This window comes from Cornus florida, unplaced genomic scaffold (assembly GCF_030987335.1).
Source record: "Cornus florida cultivar Cherokee Brave unplaced genomic scaffold, ASM3098733v1 CherokeeBrave_3.0.0_Hap2_Chr09, whole genome shotgun sequence".
Taxonomy (NCBI): Eukaryota; Viridiplantae; Streptophyta; class Magnoliopsida; order Cornales; family Cornaceae; genus Cornus; species Cornus florida.
In genome coordinates this window covers 67,743,669-67,768,697 of record NW_026775579.1, presented here as the reverse complement: position 1 = coordinate 67,768,697, position 25,029 = coordinate 67,743,669, and the positions used below count along the sequence as shown (strand labels likewise).

General features: G+C 35.2%; 1 protein-coding gene and 1 long non-coding RNA gene across 3 annotated transcripts; one reads left to right on the top strand and one right to left on the bottom strand.

Moving 5' to 3' along the window:
* The first annotated feature begins 20,358 nt into the window (after positions 1-20,358).
* LOC132272767 (uncharacterized) lies at positions 20,359-21,657 on the top strand. Its single transcript, XM_059773860.1, has 3 exons — positions 20,359-20,925; positions 21,037-21,162; positions 21,604-21,657. The coding sequence occupies exons 1-3, from the start codon at positions 20,359-20,361 to the stop codon at positions 21,655-21,657; spliced, it is 747 nt and encodes a 248-aa protein (XP_059629843.1).
* Positions 21,658-21,937: 280 nt separating this feature from the next.
* LOC132273328 (uncharacterized) lies at positions 21,938-24,806 on the bottom strand. Of its 2 annotated transcripts, none has more exons than XR_009470082.1 (5): positions 24,594-24,806; positions 22,793-22,879; positions 22,616-22,716; positions 22,278-22,535; positions 21,938-22,164 (listed from the first exon to the last, which is right to left on the bottom strand). It is a non-coding gene; the product is annotated as an uncharacterized LOC132273328 (long non-coding RNA). The 2 variants fall into 2 exon arrangements; XR_009470083.1 differs by lacking the exon at positions 24,594-24,806 and adding an exon at positions 22,993-24,446.
* Positions 24,807-25,029: the final 223 nt, after the last annotated feature.

The following is a 25,029-nucleotide window of genomic DNA, read 5'->3' as shown; positions in this document are numbered from 1 at the left end:
TTTTATTTACTATTCAAGTATAATTGAAAAATAATAAAATTGAATCTTTTATTTACTATTGGAGTATAACTAAAAATAATAAAATAATATTTTATTTACTATCCAAGTATATTTACTATTAGATTATAAATGAAAAAAATTAAATAATAAAAATAATAAAACAACATTTCTCTAATTGTGAAAAATAATAAAATAATAAATAATAGTGTTTGAAAACCAAAACTTTATTTTGGAGCTGTGGGAATTGTGAAAGAAATGACAATTAATTTTCAAAAGTTTTAAAATGTGAAAAGTTAAAATAGTATTACCAAACGAATTTTGTTTCCGTTTAAAAAAAAAAAGAAAAAGAAAATCACAACTGAAAACTTTACCAAACAAGGCTATTACGAAATAAGGATCGAGTAGGAGTTTATGAGAACAAGAGAAAAAATAACGACAAGAAAATAAATAAAGCGCACACACAAACGAGACAAGGATTTACATGGTTCAGCTGTGCCTACATCCACGGGGAGAAGACAGAATAATATTTCACTATGGAAATAAGGAGATACAATGGTTAAGTGGCTCACACCCAAAACTCTCCAACTCTTTGCTTTCCTTTACTAAGCAATTTTTTCACTCAATTTTGGAATGATTCTCGGATGCCATGGACTAGGCTATTTATAGCCAACTAATGCTTGTTGATCAAGCACATGGGCTGACACCAAACACAGCTTTGAAATCACGTATGGGAAGCTTGCTGAATACAAATCTTGGAGGCCACGTATACTTGTTGATCACAATACTTGGAGGCCAAACATTGATGATGCAAGGAATGATGTCATGAGTGAGCATATCAGAAATTGAGCCATAAAATGTCAACAAATCTCCACCTTGGCGAAAATTCAAATGAGCCATTGTATCTCTGTTAAACAAATTGTCTTCTCCACTTAGCCCCTAAGGGTAATTTCAACATTTGAGAATACCAACCAAGTCCAAGCAATGCTTAAATTTGAGAGCCAGAATGGACTTTGTCATCATATCCGCTGGATTTTCAGTTGTGCCAATTTTCTTTAATGTAGTAATTCCTTCTGATATGACATTCCGAATAAAATGATATCTGATATCAATGTGTTTGATTCTCTCGTGATACATTTGATTTTTGGTCAAATATATCGCACTCTAACTGTCACAATAAATAACAGTTGAGCTCTGCTGCAAACCCAAAACACTAACCAAACCTCTCAACCAAATGGCTTCCTTCATTGCTTCAGTGGCCGCCATATATTCTGCTTCTGTAGTAGAGAGATCAACTGTAGATTGAAAAGTTGCTTTCCAACTAATTACACAACCTGAGAAAGTAAAGATGTATCCTATCAGAGATCTCCTTTTGTCTAAATCACCGGCGTAGTCGGAGTCCACAAAACCAACAACACTGCCAAAATCATCACTGTTCTTCTGATAAACTAAGCCAATATCTGCAGCACCTTTCAAATACCGAAGAATCCACTTTACAGCTAGCCAATGCTCTTTTCCCATATTATCCATATATCTACTAACTACACTGACTGCATGTGAAATATCAGGGCGAGTGCAAACCATTGCATACATCTACCAACTGCACTAGCATAAGAAACACGTGACATGTGCTCATTCTCCTCTTCGGATTGCGGTGAAAAAACTACAGAAAGACAAAAATGAGCAGCAAGTGGTGTGCACACAGGCTTGGAATTCTGCATGTTGAACCGCTCAAGCACTTTCTCAATATAACTCTTCTGTGACAAACTTAATCTGCCAGCTTGACGAACCCTCTTAATTTCCATGCCCAAAATCTTCTTTGCTGCATTGAGATCTTTCATATCGAATTCAGTATTCAATTGAGATTTTAACTTGTTGATTTCTGACATGTCTTTTGTAGCAATAAGCATATCATCAACATATAACAACAAGTATACAAAAGAACCATCTGAGAGTTTCCGGTAGTAGACACAACTGTCATAGCTACTTCTAAAATAGCCATGTCCAACCATAAAAGTGTCGAACCTCTTATACCACTGCCTTGGAGGTTGCTTTAACCCATACAAGGATTTCTTTAACAAACAAACATGGTCTTATTTTCCCTGGACAATGAACCCCTCTGGCTGATGCATATAAATTTCTTCTTCAAGCTCACCATGTAGAAAAGCTGTTTTGACGTCAAGTTGCTCAAGCTCCAAGTCAAATTGAACAACTATGGCAAGCAATACGTGGATAGAGGTGTGCTTCACAACTGGTGAGAAAACTTCATTAAAATCCACACCTTCTCTCTGACTATAACCCTTTGCCACTAACTGTGCTTTGTACCTTGCATCTTCAACACCTGGAGTTCCTTCCTTTTTCTTGAAGACCCATGTGCAACCAACAATCTTCTGGCCTTTAGGAGGTTTCAACAACTCCCATGTCTGATTCTTATGAAGAGATTCGATCTCCTCAGTCATAGCAACAGTCCACTTGGTAGATTCATTTCCTGTAACAGCTTCTTGGTAGGTGGAAGGCTCCTTATCTTCAATATTTTCTGCCACAGACAAAGCATAAGCAACCAAATTTGCATAAGCATACCTTTTATGAGGTTTAATCTGCCTTTTCTGTCTGCCTATTGCAATACGTGTACTGTTGCTCATCTGGTACTTGATCATCCTGCATCTCTTCAACATCGGGCTGAACTAGAGTGTTGACTTATTTCTCTGGAGCTTCAAAGTCATGCTCCACCTGCTGCTTAACACTCTGAGATTCACATGTAACAAAAGACTCCTTTTTCGGTTGAAGTAAAGCAAACTCATCAAAAGTAACATCTCTGCTGGTAATAAACTTAGGTGACTTGGGATCAGGACACCACAACCTGTATCCCTTCACCCCGGATGCATAGCCAATAAAAATACATTTCTTGGCTCTAGGCTTAAGTTTTCCTTCATTAACATGAACATAAGCAGGACATCCAAAAACTCTTAAATTAGAATAATCAATAGGAGTACCAGACCATACCTCTTCAGGTGTTTTGCAATCAATAGCAGTTGATGGTGACTTGTTCACCAGATAGCAAACTGTGTTGTCTGCTTCAGCCCAAAATCCCTTAGACAACCCAACATTGAAAAGCATACAACGAGCTCTTTCTAAGAGAGTTCTATTTATGCGTTCTGCTACACCATTCTATTGTGTAGTCTTTTAAACTGTATGGTGTCTGACAATGCCTTCATTATTACAGAATTCGTCAAACTCTCCTGAGCAAAATTCTAAACCGTTATCTGTTCTGAGACGTTTGATTTTCTTTCCGGTCTGCTTTTCAATCATGGCCTTCTATTGCTTAAACTTAAAGAACATTTCATGTTTTTACTTCAAGATATAGATCTAAACTTTCCTGGAAAAGTCATCAATGAAAGTTAACATATATCGAGAACCACCAAGAGAGGGAACTCTGGAAGGACCCTAAAGATCTGAATGAATGTAATCAACAGTGCCCTTGGTCCTGTAAACAGCTGTACTAAACTTGAGTCTTTTCTGTTTGCCAAAGACACAATGTTCGCAAAAGTCCAGCTTTCCTGTCTTCTGGCCACCTAGCAAACCTCGTTTGCTCAATTTTATCAAACCCCTCTCATTCATATGCCCTAAACGCATATGCTATAAATGGGTAGTTTCTGAATCTTGATCAACTGAAGAAGATACTGAAGCAGCGCCTGTCACAGTACTGCACTGCAAAAAATAGAGGCATTTTCTCTGTTTTCCCTTAAGCACAGTACGATCACCTTTAGAAACTCTCAAAACTCCAGCTTCAGCTGAAAACTTGTAACCATTAGAGTCAAGAGTACCAAGAGAAATTAAATTCTTTTTCAAATTTGGAACATGCCGAACATCAGTTAAAGTTCTAACAATACCATCATGCATCTTAATTTGGATTGTGCCTATTCCAACAGTCTTACAGGGATTGTCGTTCCCCATTAAGACAGTACTACCATCAACAAAACGGTAAGTAGAAAACCAGTCCCTATTGGGACACATATGACAGGAACAACCAGAATCAAGAACCCATTCACTACTGGAGTGACAATCACAGACAGAAACTAAAAGAACATTTTCGACATCCGAGGAACTTTCCTCAGTAACCCCAGCAATATCAGAAGAATTACTAGTGAACTTATCCTTAGACTCCTTTTTATCCTTTTTATCTTTCTTTTTATTTTTCAATTTTGGACAATTCCACTTAATGTACCCTTTTTTATGACAATAATAACATTCATTATCTTTATGAGACCTAGATTTAGATCTCGATTTGCCCCTACTACCATAGCTCTTTTTCTCACTCTTCCCCCTCACAACCAGACTCTTGGCCTGTTCATCTCCATTATTTTCAGACACCTTTTTTCTCAACTCTTGAGAGTTCAGTGAGGATTTAACATCCTCCATATTAATGGTGTCTTTTTCATAGAGAAATGTGGTAACAAAGTGCTCATAGGAAGGAGGCAAAGAACACAACAAAATAAGGACTTGGTCTTCTTCATCAATTTTAATATCAATATTTTTCAAATCCATAATAATAGAATTGAAGTTATCAACATGTTCCTTAAGAGGCATACCTTCTTTCATACGAAGGGTGTAAAGTCTCTGTTTCAGGTAAAGTCTGTTGGTGAGAGACTTCGTCATGTACAGACTCTCCAATTTTAGCCACAACTTTGCCGCTGTGTCTTCATCGATAGCTTCACGTAGCATCTCATCGGCAAGATTCAGGAGAATCGCACTGCGTGCCTTTTCATTGACCTCATTGTTGTCTTCATTGGACATAGTTTCTGACAACTTGTCATTCCCGAACAGCACCTTTTTTAGACCTTGTTGAGTAAGGGCCTGCATCTTGATGCGGCAAAGACTGAAACTAATCTTGCCATCAAATTTCTCAATTTCATATCTGGTCGACATCTCAAAAAACTCTCCCAAAAACTCCTCAGTGAATAGTACCGTATTTGTGAACAGTATCTGTACACAATACACGAACCGAGCTTTGATAACAGTATGTTACGAAATAAGGATCAAGTAAGAGTTTATGAGAACAAGAGAAAAAATAATGACAAAAAAATAAATAAAGCGCACACACAAACGAGACAAAGATTTATGTGGTTCGGCTGTGCTTACATTTACGGGGAGAAGACAGAACAATATTTCACTCTGGAAATAAGGAGATACAATGCTTAAATGGCTCACACCCAAAACCTAATTACACCCAAAACTCTCCAACTCCTTGCTTTTCTTTACTAAGCAATTTTTTCACTCAATTTTGGAAGGATTCTCGGATGCCATGGACTAGGCTATTGATAGCCAACTAATGCTTGTTGATCAAGCACATGGGCTGACACCGAACACAGCTTTGAGATCACGCATGGGAAGCTTGCTGAATACAAATCTTGGAGGCCACGTATACTTGTTGATCACAATATTTGGAAGCCAAACATTGATGATGCAAGGAATGATGTCATGGGTGAGCATATTAGAAATTGAGCCATAAAATGTCAACAAAGGCTTAGCGAGCCTAATGGTGAATTTTTTATATTTTTTTGGTAAAGTTTAATGGCTAATGATAATTCACTTTTATACAACATGATGAATTCATTGTCTGGGTTTGTACCCGCTATGGGTTCGAACCTCTCAAACCCCTGCAGCATGTAAGAGGTTATATTTTTAGCATTGATTAATAAATGAAAGTATTGCAAAAAAATAATAATAATAAATGAAAGTAAGCTGGATGCCTGGTGGAGAGAACAAATAAAACTACGGAACTTGAAACTATGGTTGTAACCACAGACCATCAAACAGAGATGCGGAAATTAAAAGGTAAATATTGTTACTACAATATTTATTTGTTCATGTAAATTTTAATTATGGTAAATGTTATTGTTCTTTGGTATCTGTATTTCACAAAATTTCAATTATGGAAAATTTTGTTTTGTTCCGATTGAATTACCCTGCGTCCCTCCATTTCTGCAACCCTACAAGTTAGAATCCATGAAATTAGGCAATTTAAATGCTTGGCTGTACCATTACATATGCTCTGTTTTGATATATTTGATTGAATGAAAGAATAACTAATTTTGCACATTTCGTTTGTGAAATTAGTAGGTTCAACTTGCAATTCTTTTTATTACCAGCACCACAACTATTTCAATTTCAACCAATTTCTCAGATCAAATATTCCACTTAAAAAGGGATTTTGTCAAATTTGCTATGTTAAGAGGTTCTCTAGTGTCCCTTTTGTTGGATTTAGCCTACTGCTGAACTCACTTGATCCAATTTCACAAGATGGCCTTGCCACCACGGACGGAGTCAATTAAGGCCTTGGGGGAGGCATGTGCTACCCTAACACAGCACTAGAATCAACCAAATCTCATCAGATATATGAGACATCTCTACAGAGTTCGAGTCTGAGGATAACCAGAGCTGTCTAATGCTGCCTGCCTGGGATAAACAGAGCTGCCACGAGTCTGAGGATTACGATATAATGCAGAATCATGAACGCCCCACAAGCTACGAATGCCCTGGGATAAATCTACCCTACACTCTTCTGCTGACTAGATATTGGGCTGAGAAGTAGAGGAAACCAAACAAGAGAGAATTTTTTTTTAACCAGCTAAGAAAAATCAAACGACATAGGATTCAGAACAGCAACTAGATATGATATTTAACACCTAACCAGCATCAACTCCTCTTTTTTGGTAGGTAAGATATACACACACACTATTGCTCCAACCTGAACTGACATCAACAGATCAACTCAGCTAGTTCATGGGAGTGACCTTAAAAGGGAAGTTGATTCTCAAAAGAAACATAAGCCGCAGTGCTTAATCTCTTGTATCAATTCAGTCCAGAACTCTTCATCTAATAACTTCCTCTGACTAGTTTCTATAACCTTCTATACTGCAGTGCTTAATCTTTTTGTCAATCCAGTCTCAAGGTGGTAACAGAGTTCCACAAAATGCAAAATTTGTAGGAAAGGAAATGAAAAAAGAAGCCATATCAAATATGCTATAGAAGAACAATTAAGTAGTAGTCAGTGAATCCAAGTCAAAATTCACTATTGCAAGAAGAACCTGCAGAATGCAGACAACTTTGTTCGGGATACCGCTAGCACTGGAAGAAGTACCTTAACTACTTCCCTAAATCATAGTTATATTGGTAGATCAGTACTGACATGCATAAGTACTGTAAGCACCAATATAAATGAGAAACAAAACTTAAAATAGCATACAATTCTGCACAATGACAAAATTATATGTCAAGAATAAGATCACGGCTATACGTGCAGATACTTAATAATCATTGCGTCACACAAAATGAGAAAGCTTGAGCAAGATATAATACCTATCAGGATTATTCAACATGATGCCTCAATTGAAAATTTGAAAAAAGAAAAAAGAAATGTTAAATTAAGGATATATTTCAACACGTTTGAAATTATACAGCCAACTGGAAAATTAATCTATGTTTTTCTCAGTGGTGCACCATATGGATAGAAGAAAATAGTACCTACTTACCTGCCATGCTATACCGCCAAGTCATTTGCTTTTTGGAAAAAAGATTCAGTCTCACCCGTCTCTAGGTATTAAACCATTAAGTTACAAATGAAGTCATGATCTTAAGCACATATTTATGCCTTCAACGAGGCCTTGTAGCCACAAATAATTCGCCAACTTCATTTGAATGAGGGAGTAAATATTTCTCAAAGAACTTCTTATCAATCATCCTGCATACAGTTGCCAAACTCTTTTTAAGAAGCAAATTCCTGCTTTCCAAAACATCCAGAATTCATAACCGTGGCTTAAGCCTACTCTCAACACTGTAACCAAGTAAATCTGGGTTTTTAACAACAAATGAGATATCACATTTGCCTGCGCTAAGTAAAAGCTGTATTGTTGCCTTAATTTTTCTCTCTGACAGAGCAAATACCTGAGGTGCTCTCCTAAAAACTGACAAAATGTCGTCTTCCGAAAACCCCAAACTCTTATAGACCTCCAATTTCAACTCCCAATTCTCTACAGTCATAGAACTAATAGCCCGAATCGCAGGAAGAAACATCTTAGAGTTCCTGTCAAAACCAATCTCATCAACCCTCTTGACTAATTCTCTAACTCTGGTCGGTTTATTGGTGAAAAATGGTGAGGTATTATAGACACATCGAGTTATTTTTAGAGAGGAAGAGATTTTCGAAGCAGTTTCAGGAGAAAATTTGTGTCTCTCAATCAAGTAATCAGCCACCGCATTGGGGCTTTTTGGAGAGGAAGAGAAGAAGAGGAGAGAGAAAAGAGAGATTGGGGTTTTGTTGAGATGTGAAGAATTGTTGAGAGAGAGTGAGACGAGAGTTTTGCAGATATAAATAGTCCTCATTTCTTGAAGATACATACACATATAATATGCTATCAATCAAAGCGAAGAGTGTAGAGATGAGTACTTGCCAGTAAAGCGTGGAGCTTCATAGATTTGCAGTGATCTGATTTTCTCTCTCTGGTTCGCTGAAAGTGTTTGAATGATGAACACTATGCCCTAAACCTAGTTCGAGCCCTGTAAGTTAGGTTCTTCAGCTTTACAATTAGAGATTTAAGGCATTAAGTATGAAAGTGTTGGATTCAGTGAAAGTCGTAGCCCAAGAATTAAGTTCGAAGAGGTTATTGGTTTCATTTATTCTTTTTGAATCACACCAAAAAGTTGCATAATAGAAGTGCATTTACATAATTAGTTATTATAATTATCAAATAAAACTCACAATGCATTATTATTATTATAATTATTATAATTCTAGTTTTATTTTAGTGTGGTGGTTGCTTCATTGCTCCATATCTTAGTATGAGCTATGAGTCTAATTTGATTAAGGTTTTTTTTTTTCTTTTGTCAACAAACTTGTTATTTTGAAATTTTCTAGTTAGGTTTTCTATCCACTTTTATCTCCCCTTGTTTAGTAGTGATTTTTCTTAGTTTTGCTGTAATTTTAATATGTTGCTTTCAATTTTGATGGCAATGAGTCAATGACATGAGTTTATTTTGTTGGATTTTGAAAATTTGGGCATGCAAGACCTGGTTTTTCCACCCATAAACTAAAATTTTGTTTACAGGATTGGCAATGTTTTTCATGTCTGTTAAATAGCCCGATTAAATAATACAAAACAAAATAAACAAACAGAAATTAATATTCACAGTAAGTCTCACATGAAATCACCTTATTATGGTTTATTGATTATCATTATTTAATCTGTTAGATATTCACTTTAAAAAATAAAAATAAAAAATCATTTATGTTAATTGTTTCACGATTGTTACCACAAACTTAATTTAACTAGCATAGAATTGTGGTGTCCATTGATTGATTGGTGTTGTTCGAAAATTCAAAATTCAATTTGACGTTAGAATCACTACGAGTTGATTAGACCATTAAGAGCCAATGTTTCAGGCTGGACTGAGACATTGAAGTTAGATTCAAGTAATCAAAGCCAATTTCAAGAACCATTTTCCAAATAAAATCTGACTTTTTGTACCTCAATTATTTTTATTACTTCGTGTGATGAAACCATCTTAATTTATTTACAACAGAATGGCACCCGTGCTAACTTTTCGAATATAGTGATTTCTGGGTAATTGACTTTTTACATTTTATAAATAAATAAAAAGTGAGGCTAGGTTCAATAAAGATGAAGTTTCTAGGTACTATTTGTAACCCTAAGTTAGAGGAAGAAAAGTATACAATAAACCATTGGATTATAGGGTCTACAATCTATTATCATTACTTAAACCCTAAACAAAATAGGGGTTATATACAAAATGTAAGAAAGACCTAATTATACTAAGGCCACAAACTATAAGTAGATTACTAATTGACCCAGTGTGTGTGTGTATATATTGGGTTTGTATATAACCCCTATTTCAATAAAATGAAGTTTCTAGGTACTATTTGTAACCCTAAGTTAGAGGAAGAAAAGTATACAATAAACCATTGGATTATAGGGTACTATAATCTATTATCATTACTTAAACCCGAAACAAAATAGGGGTTATATACAAATGTAAGAAAGACCTAATTATACTAAGGCCATAAACTATAAGTAGATTACAAATTGACCCCGTATATATATATATATATTCTAACACTCCCCTCCAAGCTGGAGAATGTATATCATATAATCCCAATTTGGAACAAATAGTTCTTAACCGATTATGACCAAGTACTTTGGTAAACATATCAGTTAGTTGATCTTCAAACTTTGCTTGCACCGTAAAAATAATTTTGTTATCATGGGCCACTTAGCAAGAATCAAATTGGACAATTGATGCAACAGTTGGAATAATTTCGTAAATTAAAATGACTATAATTATTTTGTTTATTGTTGCACATGAAATTTGTTACAATGATACGTGGTTAATGTGAATGAGCAAGGAAAGTGTTGATTGGTTCTCTAATGCTGTGTTTGGAATGTTGGATTTGATGGGATTTGGATTTAGAAATAGGATTTACAATGTTTGGAATCATTGGATTGTGAATGGAATTTTAAAGTTATGGGATTTCAAATACTGTTCTTGATGTGTTTCAAATCCTATCTAAAACGACAAGATTTGACGGAATTTGGAATAAAAATACGATATTATCTTAATTAACCTTATTTCAATCTCCAACCGTCTTATTCTCATTTAACCCTATCCTATTAAATATATACTAGCAAATCTCTATCTCCAACGTTATTTAACTAACTCCATACTACTCTCTCATATAACTGTTTACCAACGTTATTTTACTTTTTGAGTGATTTTTTTAAAGTATGTTGGTGATGTTTAATAAGTTAGTTTTTTAATAAAATAATTGCTCTTTTTTTTACGTGATCTGTTAAATAAGTAAATTTTATATTTCAATTATATCATTTAGTCCTTTTTGTTTGTCTATTTGATGTAACTTTTGGAGCATATTTGACAATAAAATAAATATTTTATTTATCATTTAAACAAGGGCAAAAATGATATAATATTATTTTTATTCCAAATTCCCTTTTAAATCCAACTCCAAATTCAATTGGCTCCAAACATAGTAATGGAATTTCATTTTAATTCCAATTCCTTTTCTAATTTTGATTCCTTTTCCAAATCCAAAAATAATTGATTCCAAACAAAGCATAAGAGTTTTGGTTGCATGAGAAGTCACCAAAATTAGGAGATGTTTAAGTCAAGGACTGCAACTATATCTATATGTAGATGATTTTGATTGGCCACATGATGATAACAATTATATATAGAAGTTTTATCAACTTGCAAATGGAAGTTATCTCTAAAGAAACGTGGCAGTAAAAGGGTAGTTTGAATTTATAGATAACAATTGTATTTAAATTCAAACAAGGTAGTTGGAATTTAAAATTACGTGGAAGTTTCAAGTGCGGTTTCAAGTTCGGTTTTGGGAAGCAAGTATAAATATCACCAGAGGAAGTTTGTGCAAGAGGTCCCCGACCAACAAAACGCATCTTTCATAATATAGTCATTTCCAATAATTTTTATAGGAGTAGTTCTCTAGTTAATCTGCAATTCCTTTACTTGTAATTTGTATTGGAATTCTATTTCATGAAATAAAATATGGACGCTTGGCTTTGTCCCCTCTTTATTTTATAAATTGATGAAAGCTTGTGCAGTATCTTTTGCTCCCTTCATCAATTTCATTCTTTGTTCTAAAAGTCTTCTTCATTGAGGCAGTGAAGAACCTGAAAGGAAAGTGGTAATCCTTACTTTCCAAACAATTGCCTGAAATTCTATAAAAGCCGATTTCTTTTTTCGGTTGAAAGGATAAGTTTGGTTACTTTCAATTTGAGTCAAAGACTTGGCACGGCCCTAAAAAAAAAGTAGCCAAACAATTTGGCACGCCCAGTGGGACCTCCCAGAAGTGTTGAAAATCAGAGCCACTAAAAAGTAGATGCACTGAAATTTTAAATATTTTGATTCATGGCGATTATCAATTTACAATGTCAAAATTTTCTTTATCAACAGCCTTCTCATCAAGAAAAAGAGGTTGAAAAACAATATAATTTTGAATCAAGGCTTTTTTGGCATTGGGGGCAACTCGTTCAGTCCTAAAAAGTCACGAATTTTCGTTCAATCTTGGAGGACCCATTAGGTTGTTCAACCACTTGGGGTACCAAAGAAAAATCGGTTATTATAACCGATTTAAATTATAAGTTGTTGATTAACATCCAAATTTGCACATTTTGGTTGTAAGTGTCAACAATTTAGTGTTGGGATTGGAAGGAATAGGGTTTAGTTGATTGTAAATGAGCCAATTAGCATCACGGGTTCTTTAGATCAGTCACTGTTTACATTTGTAAGTTAATTGGCTCTAACTTCAATAGACTGAAATAATTTAATTCGGTCATAATATAATGTTTCTTGATCGATCATTTAGTCAAGATATCACTTAACATGTTTGATCTTTAATTATTAAAGTTGAAAACAGTTGTGATGATTCATAAAGAGACTGAAGATGATTTGATTCGGTTGTTTCTTAGTTAATATAATTTGATTATGTTTTAGTCAAATTATATTTAAACTGAGGTGTTACCAAAGACTCTGGCAAAGAATTAAAAGTTCTTCTGAAAGTTTGCTAATAAGCAATATCACCGAATTTCAAGGCAAAAGAATGATTTCAAAGAAAGTATATTTAATGCTTTTCTTTAATTAATTGGTTGGCAGCTGGAAGGTAATGGTACAATCTGAATTTCAAAATTTATTCTTTCCTTAGATAAATCATGCGATTGGTGAATATTAATTATTTCAGATAATTTTAAATACAATTTCGAATTGAATGAGACCGAAAAAATATTTAAAAGGGAGGCATTGTTTGCACCCTAAAAATAATTTTGTTATCATGGGTCACTTAGCAAGAATCAAATTGGACAATTGATGCAACAGTTGGAATAATTTCGTAAATTAAAATGACTATATTTATTTTGTCTATTGTTGCATATGAAATTTGCTACAATGATACGTGGCTTAATGTGAATGAGCAAGAAAAGTGCTGATTGGTTCTCTAAGAGTTTTGGTTGCATGAGAAGTTACCAATTTTAGGAGATATTTAAGTCAAGGACTGCAACTATATATATGTAGATGATTTTGATTGCCACATGATGATAACAGTTATATATAGAAGTTTTATCAACTTGCAAATGGAAGTTATCTCTAAAGAAACGTGGCAGTAAAAGGGTAGTTTGAATTTATAGATAACAATTGTATTTAAATTCAAACAAAGTAGTTTGAATTTAAAATTACGTGGAAGTTCCAAGTGCAGTTTCAACTTCGGTTTTGGGAAGCAAGTATAAATATCGCCAAAGGAAGTTTGTGCAAGAGGTCCCCGACCAACACAACGCATCTTTCATAATGTAGTCGTTTTCTTTTCTGTATTTTTTATATTTTACTTTTCCAGTAATTTTCATAGGAGTAGTTTTCTAGTTAATTTACAATTCCTTTACTTGTAATTTGTATTAGAATTCTATTTCATGAAATAAAATACGGACGCTTGGATTTATTCCCTCTTTATTTTATTTTATTTTATGAATTATCCTATTAAATTGATGAACGCTTGTGCAGTATCTTTTGCTCCCTTCATTAATTTCATTTTTTGTTCTAAAAGTCCTCTTCATTGAAGCAGTGAAGAATCTGAAAGGAAAGTGATAATCCTTACTTTCCAAACAATCGCCTGAAATTCTAAAAAAGCCAATTTCTTTTTTCGGTTGAAAGGATAAGTTTGATTACTTTCAATTTGAGTCAAAGACTCTGGCACGCCCCTAAAAAAGCCAAACAATTGGCACGCCCAATGGGACACAAAAGAATTCTAACTTTGAAGTGTTGAAGTCAGAATTGCTAGTGTTTGAACATCATCAAACATGGTAATTACTCGTTCTGAATCCCAGAATCTTGATGATTGACAGCCTCGTTCCAATGAAGAACAAGAGGCTGAAGTTGAAGTCAATCAACAACCAAACGGCTAAGCACTGGCCGAGAGTGTCAATAATTTGGCACAAAAGATTGAAACTACAAATCGGAATTTCCATGGTGAACTTGGGCCGATTCACAACATTATAGCCAATTTAAATGATTCTTTGGCTATTTTGTCAAATAGATTTGATCAATATTTGGTTGCAAAGCCAAATAATCCATCAACAAGTGCACGGCCACAAATTCCAGCACCCGTTCAACAGCATGGTTATCATCCGCAACAACAACAACAACAACAACAAGGATTTCAATCCCTCCAACAGCAACAGTTGCAGAATCAGTATCAACCGTAGGTGTTTCAACCGCAGGCGTTTCAACTGCAGATGAACCAGCCGCCGGTTAACTAACCACCAGTTAATCAACCACAGTAGTTACCTGCGGATTTTCAACCTTATCAAATAGCAGGAGGGATTGGTCAGAATGCTAATTGGAGGCTTCTTAACCATCAAAACCCATAGGTAAATCAACCCCAAGGGGGGCAAGAAAACTTGAATTTTAATGTTCTTGTTGGTGTTAATTATCAAGTCCCTCAAACACAAGCACCGCATATACCCCAATCACAAGCACAATTTATGTTTCAGCCATAAGTGTTAAATGCACACCAGCCTCAAGTGCAACAACCAATGGTTATAAATAGGGAACAATTAGCTAATATTATTCAAGAAACATATGGGCCTGCCATGAAAAGGGTTGGTCGTCCAGCCTATAGAAAGCCATATCCCAACTATATTGACCGAGTAGAATTCCCAAGGGGCTATAGAGTTCCTGAATTTGTTACTTTTTTCGGGAGAAGATTCTATTTCAACCATTGAACACATAGGACGTTTTACTATTCAGTGTGGAGAGGCTGGAGGGAATGAATTTTTAAAGTTAAAATTATTTGCTAATTTTCTTATTGGAGTTGCATTTTCATGGTACATAAGTCTTCCTGCAAATTCAATCTTTACTTGGCAACAACTAGAAGAGTTATTTCATGCACAATTCTATAGGGCTGAACCTGAAGTATCAATGGCCGATTTATCTAGGCTGTCCCAATTGCCGGGTGAAACTGCTGAAGGATTTATTGCTAGATTTAAAAGGGCTAAACATAGGTGCCAAGTAGTTCTGCCAGAGGCTGAATATATAGGTTTCGCTTTTAACGGCCTAAGTTTTGAACTTAAAAAGAAATTTGAAGGTATGGAATTTAGATATTTGTTACAATTAGCTTCTAGTGCTACAAGATATGAAAAAGTGTTAAAAGAGGAACAAGATAGAAAAAATGCCTCAATAGGGACTTATTATAGAGATCCTAATTATGAAATACATGTCACAGAGGCTGAAATGAGCCTCGAAATAGAAGCTACTGAAATCTTTACTAAAAAGCCTTATACTTGTAAGGTGCTTGGAAAGCCTGTAGACGTTGTTAGTGGCTCCCAATCATCAGAATCAATAACTAATAAAATTATGCCTGGGGTTGGGAAGCAATATGCCTTTGACATTTCAAAAGCAGATGAGATTTTTGACCATATGCTGACTAATAAAGTCATTGTCCTTTCAAAGGGTCAGAAAGTCCCACCTGCTAGTGAAATTTAAGGAAAAGATTATTGTAAATGGCATAATTCTTATCGTCATTCAACTAACAATTGTGTTGTTTTTCGTAATAAAATACAGAGTTTGATTGATAAAAAGTTGCTTCGATTCCCCGAGAAGAACAAGGAAAAAATGGTTGTTGATGTTGATCTATTTCCAGCCATTACGGCTAATAACATGATTTCAGTTGCAAATTTCAATCAACCGCTCAAAAAGGATAAAAGTGATAATATTAATTCTGGAGGAACTGAAAAATCAGAAGAAAAACAGTTAGCAACAGTGGCTGAACATAAGAAGGCCATTAAAGAGATGGAGAAAAAATTAATTAAGGCACAACTTGATCTTATCAAACAATGATGTTGTCCAAAATGTCGAAAAGACTGGAGTACAATCAAGAATGATGAAGCCAAAGGGAAATCAATTGAAGAAGATAAAAGTTCAACTCCTAGGCTCAAAAGTGTTATAACCAAGCCTCCATTACCTCCACGTGCAAGAATTTCAGATCAACATCGACACCCTATGACTGAAAGATTAACTTTCCCTAGGGGGGGCAAGTTCAAGTTCTTCAACTTTTTGGAGAACAAATCATTCAGGGAAAGGTCCATCAAGGAATAATACTACTAGGCCCTTAACACCTACTAGGTTTGGGGGACTAAGGAAATTTGCCTATAGGCCAAGCGGACCAATAGGAGATTTTAACTGCTTGGGTCATGAAGGGCCGAAAAGTTACAATTCCAACACATTGGAGATCAACCCGAAGTCTAGGATGGTTAAACCTCCAATTCTCAAAGATCAAGACTGGGCCATTGTTCATCATCCCAAGTTTTTTGAAATTAAAAATTAGTTTCAGCCGCTAATGACCAAGACTCAAAAGAGAAGAATACAGAGGTTTCAGGCTAGAAGAAAGAAAGCTAAAGCAAAGGATTTGGCCCCTCAATCAGATGAGATGTAGGTCAATTGGCGAAGAAGAAGTGACAAAGAAAATCAGCAGAAAACGGTTGAAGCATTAATGACTCAAGAAGGTTTGAAATAAATAAGGCCAAAATCAGAGTCAGCCTTGGGTATGTCATCTTGTGCTAAGAAGTTTGATAATGTTAAGCTTGATATGACAAATAACTTAGAAGACAAAGATGAAGAAATGGTTGATATTAATTTGCATGATGATGATTTGCTTGATGATGAAATGAATGAGATTCAATTTGGTTCTATTAAAACAATTAGTAGCTGCAATATGACATTTATTTTACCATTGATATTTGAGGCAAAACCTGATCAATCTTGTAAGTTAAGTGGTGATGTTGAAGAACCAGATAGTGAAGAAGTGCCAGAAATTGTTGGTTTTAATCGCCAGTCAGAACTTTCAACACCTATTGAACAATCAAAGGTTATGTTAGTGAAGAATAAGGTTCAATACCAATTAGAGGAAACTTTAGTAGGAAGTGGCCCAACAAGAGTAATTTTGGAGAAACCAACTACCATCACAGGTCAGCACTTAAGGCCACTTTACATCAAAATCTGGTTGGAAGGAGTTCCGATCTCCCGGGTGCTAGTTGAAAATGGCTCAACTGTTAATATGGTATCTACAAAGATAATGAAACTTTTAAATAAAACAAAGGATGATTTTGTGCCGACTGATCTAACTGTCAACGGTTTTACTGGTTCAGTGGTTCAAGCAAAAGGAGTTCTTTCGCTAGAAACAATGGTTGGAAGAAAAACATCTATGACAGTTTTCTTTTTGGTAGAGACTGATGCAGCTTATAATGCTTTACTCGGTCGAGATTGGATTCACCCCATTTATGCAATCCCTTCATCACTACATCAGTTTTTAATTTTTTGGAATGGAGATGAAGTGGAGATAGTGTGGGCAGATAAACAACCGTTTGTGGCAAGTGTCAATTCGGCTGAAGCACAATTGTATGAGGATGATGTCGGCCTTATTAGGCTAATTACAACTAAAAATCAAGGGAATCCTTGGGGGGCAACATGGAAGAAGGAAATAACCCCAAGAGATATTAATGAACTTTTTGAAGAATTTGAGCGACTGACTACAGTTTTTGTTCAAAGGTCGGATGCTAAGGCTACTTTAACAGAACTTGATGATGTCTGACGCCTCTACAAAGAAGAAAGAGAAGGAGCTGGCCCTTCAGCAGAGTTTGGCCAGACTTCGTGCCTATTTAACAGAAAAATGGTTGATGGTGATTAGCGACCGAATGGTTAATGCGGTTGACTTAGCCGCTGAACAATAAATGGATGAAGAAATAATGGCCGAAGATGCAATTCAGTTGAAAGATTTAGAGGCTGCTCCTTTAAAATTAGAAGATTTCAAGGCTGATGTCGAAGACCCATTACTTAAAATTAATCTTGGATCAAAAGAAGAACCTCGGCCAACGTATATCAACGCCTCATTGAATCCATTTACGTAAACAACCTTTATTGCCTTGTTAAAGGAATATAAAATTGTTTTACATGGGATTATGATGAGATGCCAGGTTTACCTAGACACTTGGTAGAACATAGGTTGCCGATAAAGGATGGATTTCGGCCCTTTAAACAACCTCCTAGAAGAATGGCCCCTGATGTTGTTTTGAAAATGAAAGCAGAGGTTAAAAGACTATTAGGCGCTGGTTTTATTCGAACGGCTAGATATTGTGAATGGCTCTCTAATATTGTTCCTGTTTTGAAGAAAAATGGTAAGTCAAGAGTTTGCATTGATTTTCATAACCTTAATATAGCCACTCCAAAGGATGAATATCCTATGCCTATTGCCGATCAATTAGTTAATGCGGCAGCCAAACATGAAATTTTGTCATTTATGGATGGGCATTCAGGTTACAATCAGATTTATATTACTGAAGAAAGTGTGGCTAAAACAGCTTTTAGATGTCCTGGAGCAATTGGCACTTTTGAATGAGTTGTGATGCCGTTTGGGTTGAAAAATGCAGGGTCAACTTACCAAAGAGCGATGAATTCTATATTTCATGATATGATCGGTCACTTCATAGAGGTTTATATTGATGATGTTGTAGTGAAATCTCCTTCCAAATTTAAACATTTGATCGATTTTAGAAAATCCTGTGACAGTATGAGAGCACATAGGTTAAAAATGAATCCGCTAAAATGTGCTTTTGGAGTAACTGCTGGAATTTTTTTGGGGTTTTTAGTACATCAGAGAGGGATCGAAATTGATAAAAATAAAGCGAGTGCTATTATAGAGGCTCAACCGCCAAAAAATAAAAAGGAGCTTCAACGGCTGCTTGGACAAATAAATTTCCTTCGACGTTTTATCTCTAATTGTGTAGGAAAGGTGCACGCATTCTCACCATTGCTGAAGCTAAAGAAAGAAGATGAGTTCATTTGGAAGGATGTACACCAAGAAACGTTTAAGGCTATTAAGTCATATCTTATTCGACCACCTGTGTTGATGCCACCAAGGAAGAATCAACCCCTGAAGTTATACATTTCAGCGGCAGAAGATTCAATCGGCAGCTTGTTGACCCAAGAGAATGAGTGGGGTATTGAACAAACAGTGTATTATTTAAGCCATGTACTTACTCCAATCGAGCAAAAATATACGCCGATTGAGAAATTATGTTTAACTTTATATTTTTCAGTGCTTAAGCTGAGAGTTTATATGAAACCAGTACTTGTTTATATTATGTGCCAAACTGATTCAATTAAGTACATGTTATCAAGGCCGATCATAAGTGGTCGAATCGAAAAATGGTCATTAGCCCTCATGGAATTTACTTTCCAATTTTCTTCTCAAAAATCAGTAAAAGGGAGAGCTTTGGCCGATTTCCTTGTTGACCACCCATGCGTTGAAATAAGTCCTGAAATTTCAGAGCTAGGTGAAACATGTTCAATCAGCCTAACTCCTTGGACTTTAATTTTTGACGGCTCAAGTACCAGAGATGGCGCTGAAGCAGGTGTTATTATTATATCTCCAAAAGGAGTAAAAACAATTTTCTCTTTCTTTTTGAATTTTAAATGTACTAATAATCAGGCTGAATATGAGGCATTAATAATCGGCCTTGAAATATTGTTAGAAATGAAAGCTCCAGCCGTTAAAATTATTGGAGATTCTGAACTCGTACTTAAACAAATTTCCAATGATTTTTGTTGTTTGAATTGGAATCTTCGACCTCTACATTCAATTGTTATGCAATTATTGGGTCGCTTTGATGATGTAATAATTCAACATGTCCTAAGAGCTTACAATAAAGAGGCCAATGATTTGGCTCAACTTGCATCCGGTCTAAGAGTGCCAGATGAATTAATGGTTAGATTGGTAAAAATTCAAAAAAGATCATTACTATCAGCCCAAGATACAGAACAAGCTATGCCAGAAATTTTCCTTTAGAGGCTGAATCTTATAATCCTCAAATTAAAGAGGATGATTGGAGGCAACCGATTGTAGAATATCTCAAGAATCCAACACCTAATGTTAACCCAAAGGTTAAATGCCAAGCCTCAAGCTATGTTTTATTAGATGATGTGTTGTACAAGAAGAATGCTATGAAAGAGCCATTGCTTAAATGCCTTGGAGAATTTGAGGCGTTAAGAGTTATGATAGAAGTTCATGAAGAGTTATGTGGGGCACATCAGGCAGGGCCAAAAATGAAATGGTTGATTCGTAGACATGGATTTTATTGGCCCAAAATGTGGAAAAATTGTATAGATTATGCAAAGGGTTGTTAAACATGTCAAAAGTTCGGACCTCTTCAAAGAGTTCCAGCCGAAGACCTTCATGCTATCATTAAACCTTGGCCATTTAGGGGTTGGGCAATGGATTTGATTGGTAAACTTCGACCTTCATCATTAGAACAACATTATTATATTGTTGTTGCGACAGATTATTTTACGAAATGGGTTGAAGCTGTACCAGCCAAATCGGTCACAAGTGATAGTCTTGTACAATTTATTGAGCAACATATTATCCACAGATTTGGTATTCCTGAATCAATTACGGCTGATAGAGGTTCAGTCTTTATTTGCCATCAAGTTGAAGTAATGGCTCAGCAATATGATTTTCAAATATTGAATTCAACACCTTATTATGCACAAGGTAATGGACAAGCCGAGTCATTAAATAAGTCAATAAAAGCCTCTATTGAAAAAATGGTTGACAAAAATCCAAGAGAGTGGCACATATTATTATCGGAGGCTTTATGGGCATTGAGAACATCTAAGAGATCAAGTACAGGAGTTACTCCTTATTCTTTGGTATATGGGTATGATATCGTTTTACCTATGGAGATGACAGTTTGGTCCCTAAGGGTTGCACGTCAAATGGATTTAGATCTTGAAGAATATACACAAGCTATGTGCATAGAATTGCAAGGGCTGGATGAAGTTAGAATGGAGGCGTTAAATCATTTATAGGTGCAGAAAAGAAAAGTGGCTGAGACTTACAATAAAAAGGTTAAACACAAATCATTTGCTGAAGGTGATCTAGTTTGGAAGACTATCTTGCCATTAGGGAAGAAAGATCCGGAGTTGGGAAAATGGTCTCCTACTTGGGATGGTCCCTATATTGTTGATCAGGTTCAATCAAGAGGTGTTTATAGGCTAAAGGATTCTTATGGTAAGGTATGTCCTAATCTTATCAATGGTCATTACTTAAAGAAATTTAGTCCTTCATTTTATGAAGTATATATGGGGAGCAACAAGCCTCAAATACACCAAAAAAGGGGGATTTGGTTGAAATTTAGCGAATTTTCATTAACCAATCATTTTATGAAGGTTGAAATTTATGTTTAAAAGTCATTTAGCTTAAATAAATCGATTGGTTATTAATTGGGTACTAGTATTCAAGGCCAGATAGAAGTTATCTCAAAATAACAAATAAGAGTAGACTTAACATGCAACAAAATAAATTGTTTAGGTCTTATGGCCGAATTACAGTCATCCAGAATTTCAAAAGAAATTTAAAAATCACAGGATTTCTTTAGTTGCTCCCATTCAAACTGAACCAAAGACAAAACGTCTTCAGCGTTTTTCTTCTGTTTAAGGACCACTATGTTTTGACAGCTTTGCTTGAGAATTGGTCACTTCTTCTGTAGCTTTTTCTTTGACAGTTGCTAACTGGTTCAATTTGGTACTCAGCTGAATAAATTCTTTAGCTATATCATCCAAAGCATCTTGGGCTTTTTGAAGGTTAACATGATCAATCTTTACCTATTTCCCAATCTCTTCCTTATCTTTGTTGACATCCATTAGCTCAACTTCAATTTCATTAAGATTATCAGAAGAAGACTTGAAGTTGTTGATGGTAGTTGCCAACTGTAGTTGAAAATACTTCATTCTATTTAACACCTCTGGACCAAATTCTCCTGAATTAATAAGTGTTAAAAGAGAGCTGTCGAACCGATCAAAATCATTCATCAAATCTTCAAAGGTGCCAGAGAGTATAGTCTTTACAATTTTTTTGGCTTCACCAATGAAATTCTTTGAAATAGAAGTTGTGATAGAGTCAGTAGACTCTGAATCTTAAAGAGTTTTGGTTTCTACTGAAAGTATTAAATTGGAAATATATTCATCTGTTTCGGTGATGAATGCTGGAGATGAATCGATGGCACTTCCTTCATTTTTCTGTAAGAAATTTCAAATATCAGATTGATGATTGTCAGCCAAGTATACACAAATATTTCCAAAATTCTTTGAAGATAAGAAGTAGAAAGATCTAAATAAATTCTTTTACTTACTTTAATCAAGATTTTAGTTTCTTAGCAAGTTCCTTGTACTTCAGCTTCTTCTCGAAGAGAAAATTTTAGATTTTCCAAGGTTTTTGCTTCATCAGAATTGATTTTTTTTTTGGTGGAAGCCTCTTCAGTATTCATTTTTTCCAAATCAACTTCTTCAGTTTCTTTCTCTTGAACTTCTTCTTTGTTTTTCTCAATTTCTTCTTCTGACACTAATTTCTTTTTTACTGCATTTCTAGTTCCAATGGATTTGGTTTGTACCTGAGCAAATTAATGAGAGTTAGGAATTGTGTGTAAATTGCCAAGTTGCTGAGATTACAGTAAGAATAAATAAACCATACAAGTTTTCTCTTAGCCCTTTTGGCTGGTTTGTGCACCTCTTTTCCTTCCTCTTAACCACACTGTTCACCTTGGTTCTTTTTTATTGCATCTTCAAAATGACCTGTTCATTTTATCCGAGTCACAAAATCATTTTAAACCTGACCAAAAATGTGTTCGAAAGAAATAAAGCCTATTACCTTTTTTCCAAACAGTTTTGGAAATTTTTTCCTGAACTGGAATTTGATCTTCTATTCCAGTAGCTTTTGTGGGTTTCAGTTTTTTCCCTGTGAAAAAGCATTAATCAGCAAATGAATCAAGATTTAGATAGATGAAACAAAACAAACAAAGCTTAAACTTTTGATAGTTATTGGCTTTGGCTGTTTCAGAAATTTAACACCTTGTGCTGAAGTCGTTGATTGAGAAGTTGATGTAGGGCTTGGTAACTGGCTTGTTTGAACACTTAAGATAGCCTTTGATTGAGTTGATTTTTTAAGAAGCCTTTTATTCCTTCGATTATCATTCAAACTTGCTTCAAAATATTTTTTCAACCGGTCAAGAATTTCAACCAAAGGTTTGGTACGAGTTTTATTGACATGATCTGACCACTAACTATTAAATGAAGGTGTAGCAGATGGCTTGTTGCTGAAATGGATTAGTTTCAAATCTGTTTTGGTCGACTCAAAGTATTCGGTTACTTTTTCAACATTTTCCCTTTGCTTGAAAAAATATCTATTATTGAAGCATACGTTGCTTGATGTAATTGGAGGTAATGGGATATGTTGTTGAAGACCAAATTGCCTCGCAAACTAGGATGCATTGTAATACTCTGTTCCACACTTATGGGTTGTTGATGAAAGAGGGGCAGGAGAAAAATGAAGATTTCTGGCAATTAAAAAGCAGCCCCAAATGGCATCTTATTCATTTTCTTGTTCAGATGTTGCTTTTCCAGGTTCTAACAATAACCATTCTGGTCCTATTTTCCTCGGGTTAAAGGGTGTGATGTTTTGGGGCGACCAAGTTGACATATGATTATAGAAAACACTGAAACAATGGTCAAAGGTTTGGTCCGTGGGAGTGGCTTCCAAGTAATAATAACCATGCACTCGATGGAGCTCTAAATGGTTAATTTGAGGCCCTAACTCATGAAAGTAAGCTTGTAACCAGAACTGCAACAACCAGAAAGGTCCACCAACAGAGGTAAATTTAGTACGAACAAATTCATAAATCCCTCTGTAAAGATGAGAAAGGACTAATGGAGCTAAGACAAGTTTTCTTTCATCAACAAGAGCTAGAGCAATTTCTGTGAAATCCTTGGTAATACTCAATGAGGATACACAAAATACGAATTTACTGAGCTAATAAATTAGAAAAGAAACATATTCAGCATACTCAACTTCTCCTATTTTCATCCAGTAAGATACAAAGGGGCCAGAAGCAGAAAGGTGTTTGTTTTTCTTTTTAGATGAAGGTGATGATTTGGGTTTTGGCTTTTGTCTTACGCTTGGGTACTTCGGGCTTAGGCACGTATGTGTATTTTCTTCTAGAGACCAAAATTCCACTAACTTCTTCTCCATTGGGTAGAAGGCCAGTGAGAAAACAACCATCTTGTATGGTTGGGGCCATCATGCCACAGTTGAAGTGGAATGAATTGGTCAAAACAAACCAAAACATTAAGGTTGAAAATACAAGAGGTTTACCTAAACAAATTGATTTTTTGCTGAACATGATTGCATCATAAATCCCTAGTTTCTTCTATGAATTTCCTTTAATAGGTTCCATTTGGTCTACCCAAGCTACCCAATCAGGTGTAGCTTTAAGCTAATTCTTGAAGGAAAATGAAGGAGTTCTTAATTTTCCCTTATCAAAAAAAGAAAGATATTCATGTTCAAAGGGTAACTTTCTCTCCACTAAGGGATAGAAATCAGAAATTTCTTGGACTATATTATCAACGAAACATGGTCCTAATCCTAGAGAAGAAGTCGAAGCTTTGAAAAGTACCTATTTTTGGGTATTTTCTTTAATGATGAATGGATAAATTTGATTACTGTGAGATGCTTTGCTCCTATCAAATGGATGTGCCAAAAGAGTGGATTCTTCGGAACTGTTATCATCTTCAATCGCTTGACTTGTGTGAGACGAAGCCATTAACAGAGTAGATGAAGATGAAACTTTTGATTTGCAAAGGGGAAGCGTAAAAGCCAACAGGTAAAGATAGGCTAAAAGCTTTGGAATAATGAAATGGGTAGTCAACGGAGTTTAATGACATTTATGAAAGCAAGTGATTTTATTTCAGAAGTAAATATAATCACATTTATTCAAGATGACAGCTGGGTTTTGATAAGATAAAATTGGTTTGAATTATTTTAAATAATTTTTCTTATCATTTTAAAGGCCGAAAAATCATTTAAATGGGGGGAATTGTTTACACCCTTAA

Bases quoted from the DNA above. Each gene is read 5' to 3' on its own strand.
- LOC132272767 (XM_059773860.1), top strand. From the start codon at position 20,359: ATGGATTTGATTGGTAAACTTCGACCTTCATCATTAGAACAACATTAT. The intron at 20,926-21,036 runs GTTAGAATGGAG...CTAGTTTGGAAG, and splicing joins AATTGCAAGGGCTGGATGAA to ACTATCTTGCCATTAGGGAA. The intron at 21,163-21,603 runs GTATGTCCTAAT...ATGTTTTGACAG, and splicing joins TAAAGGATTCTTATGGTAAG to CTTTGCTTGAGAATTGGTCA.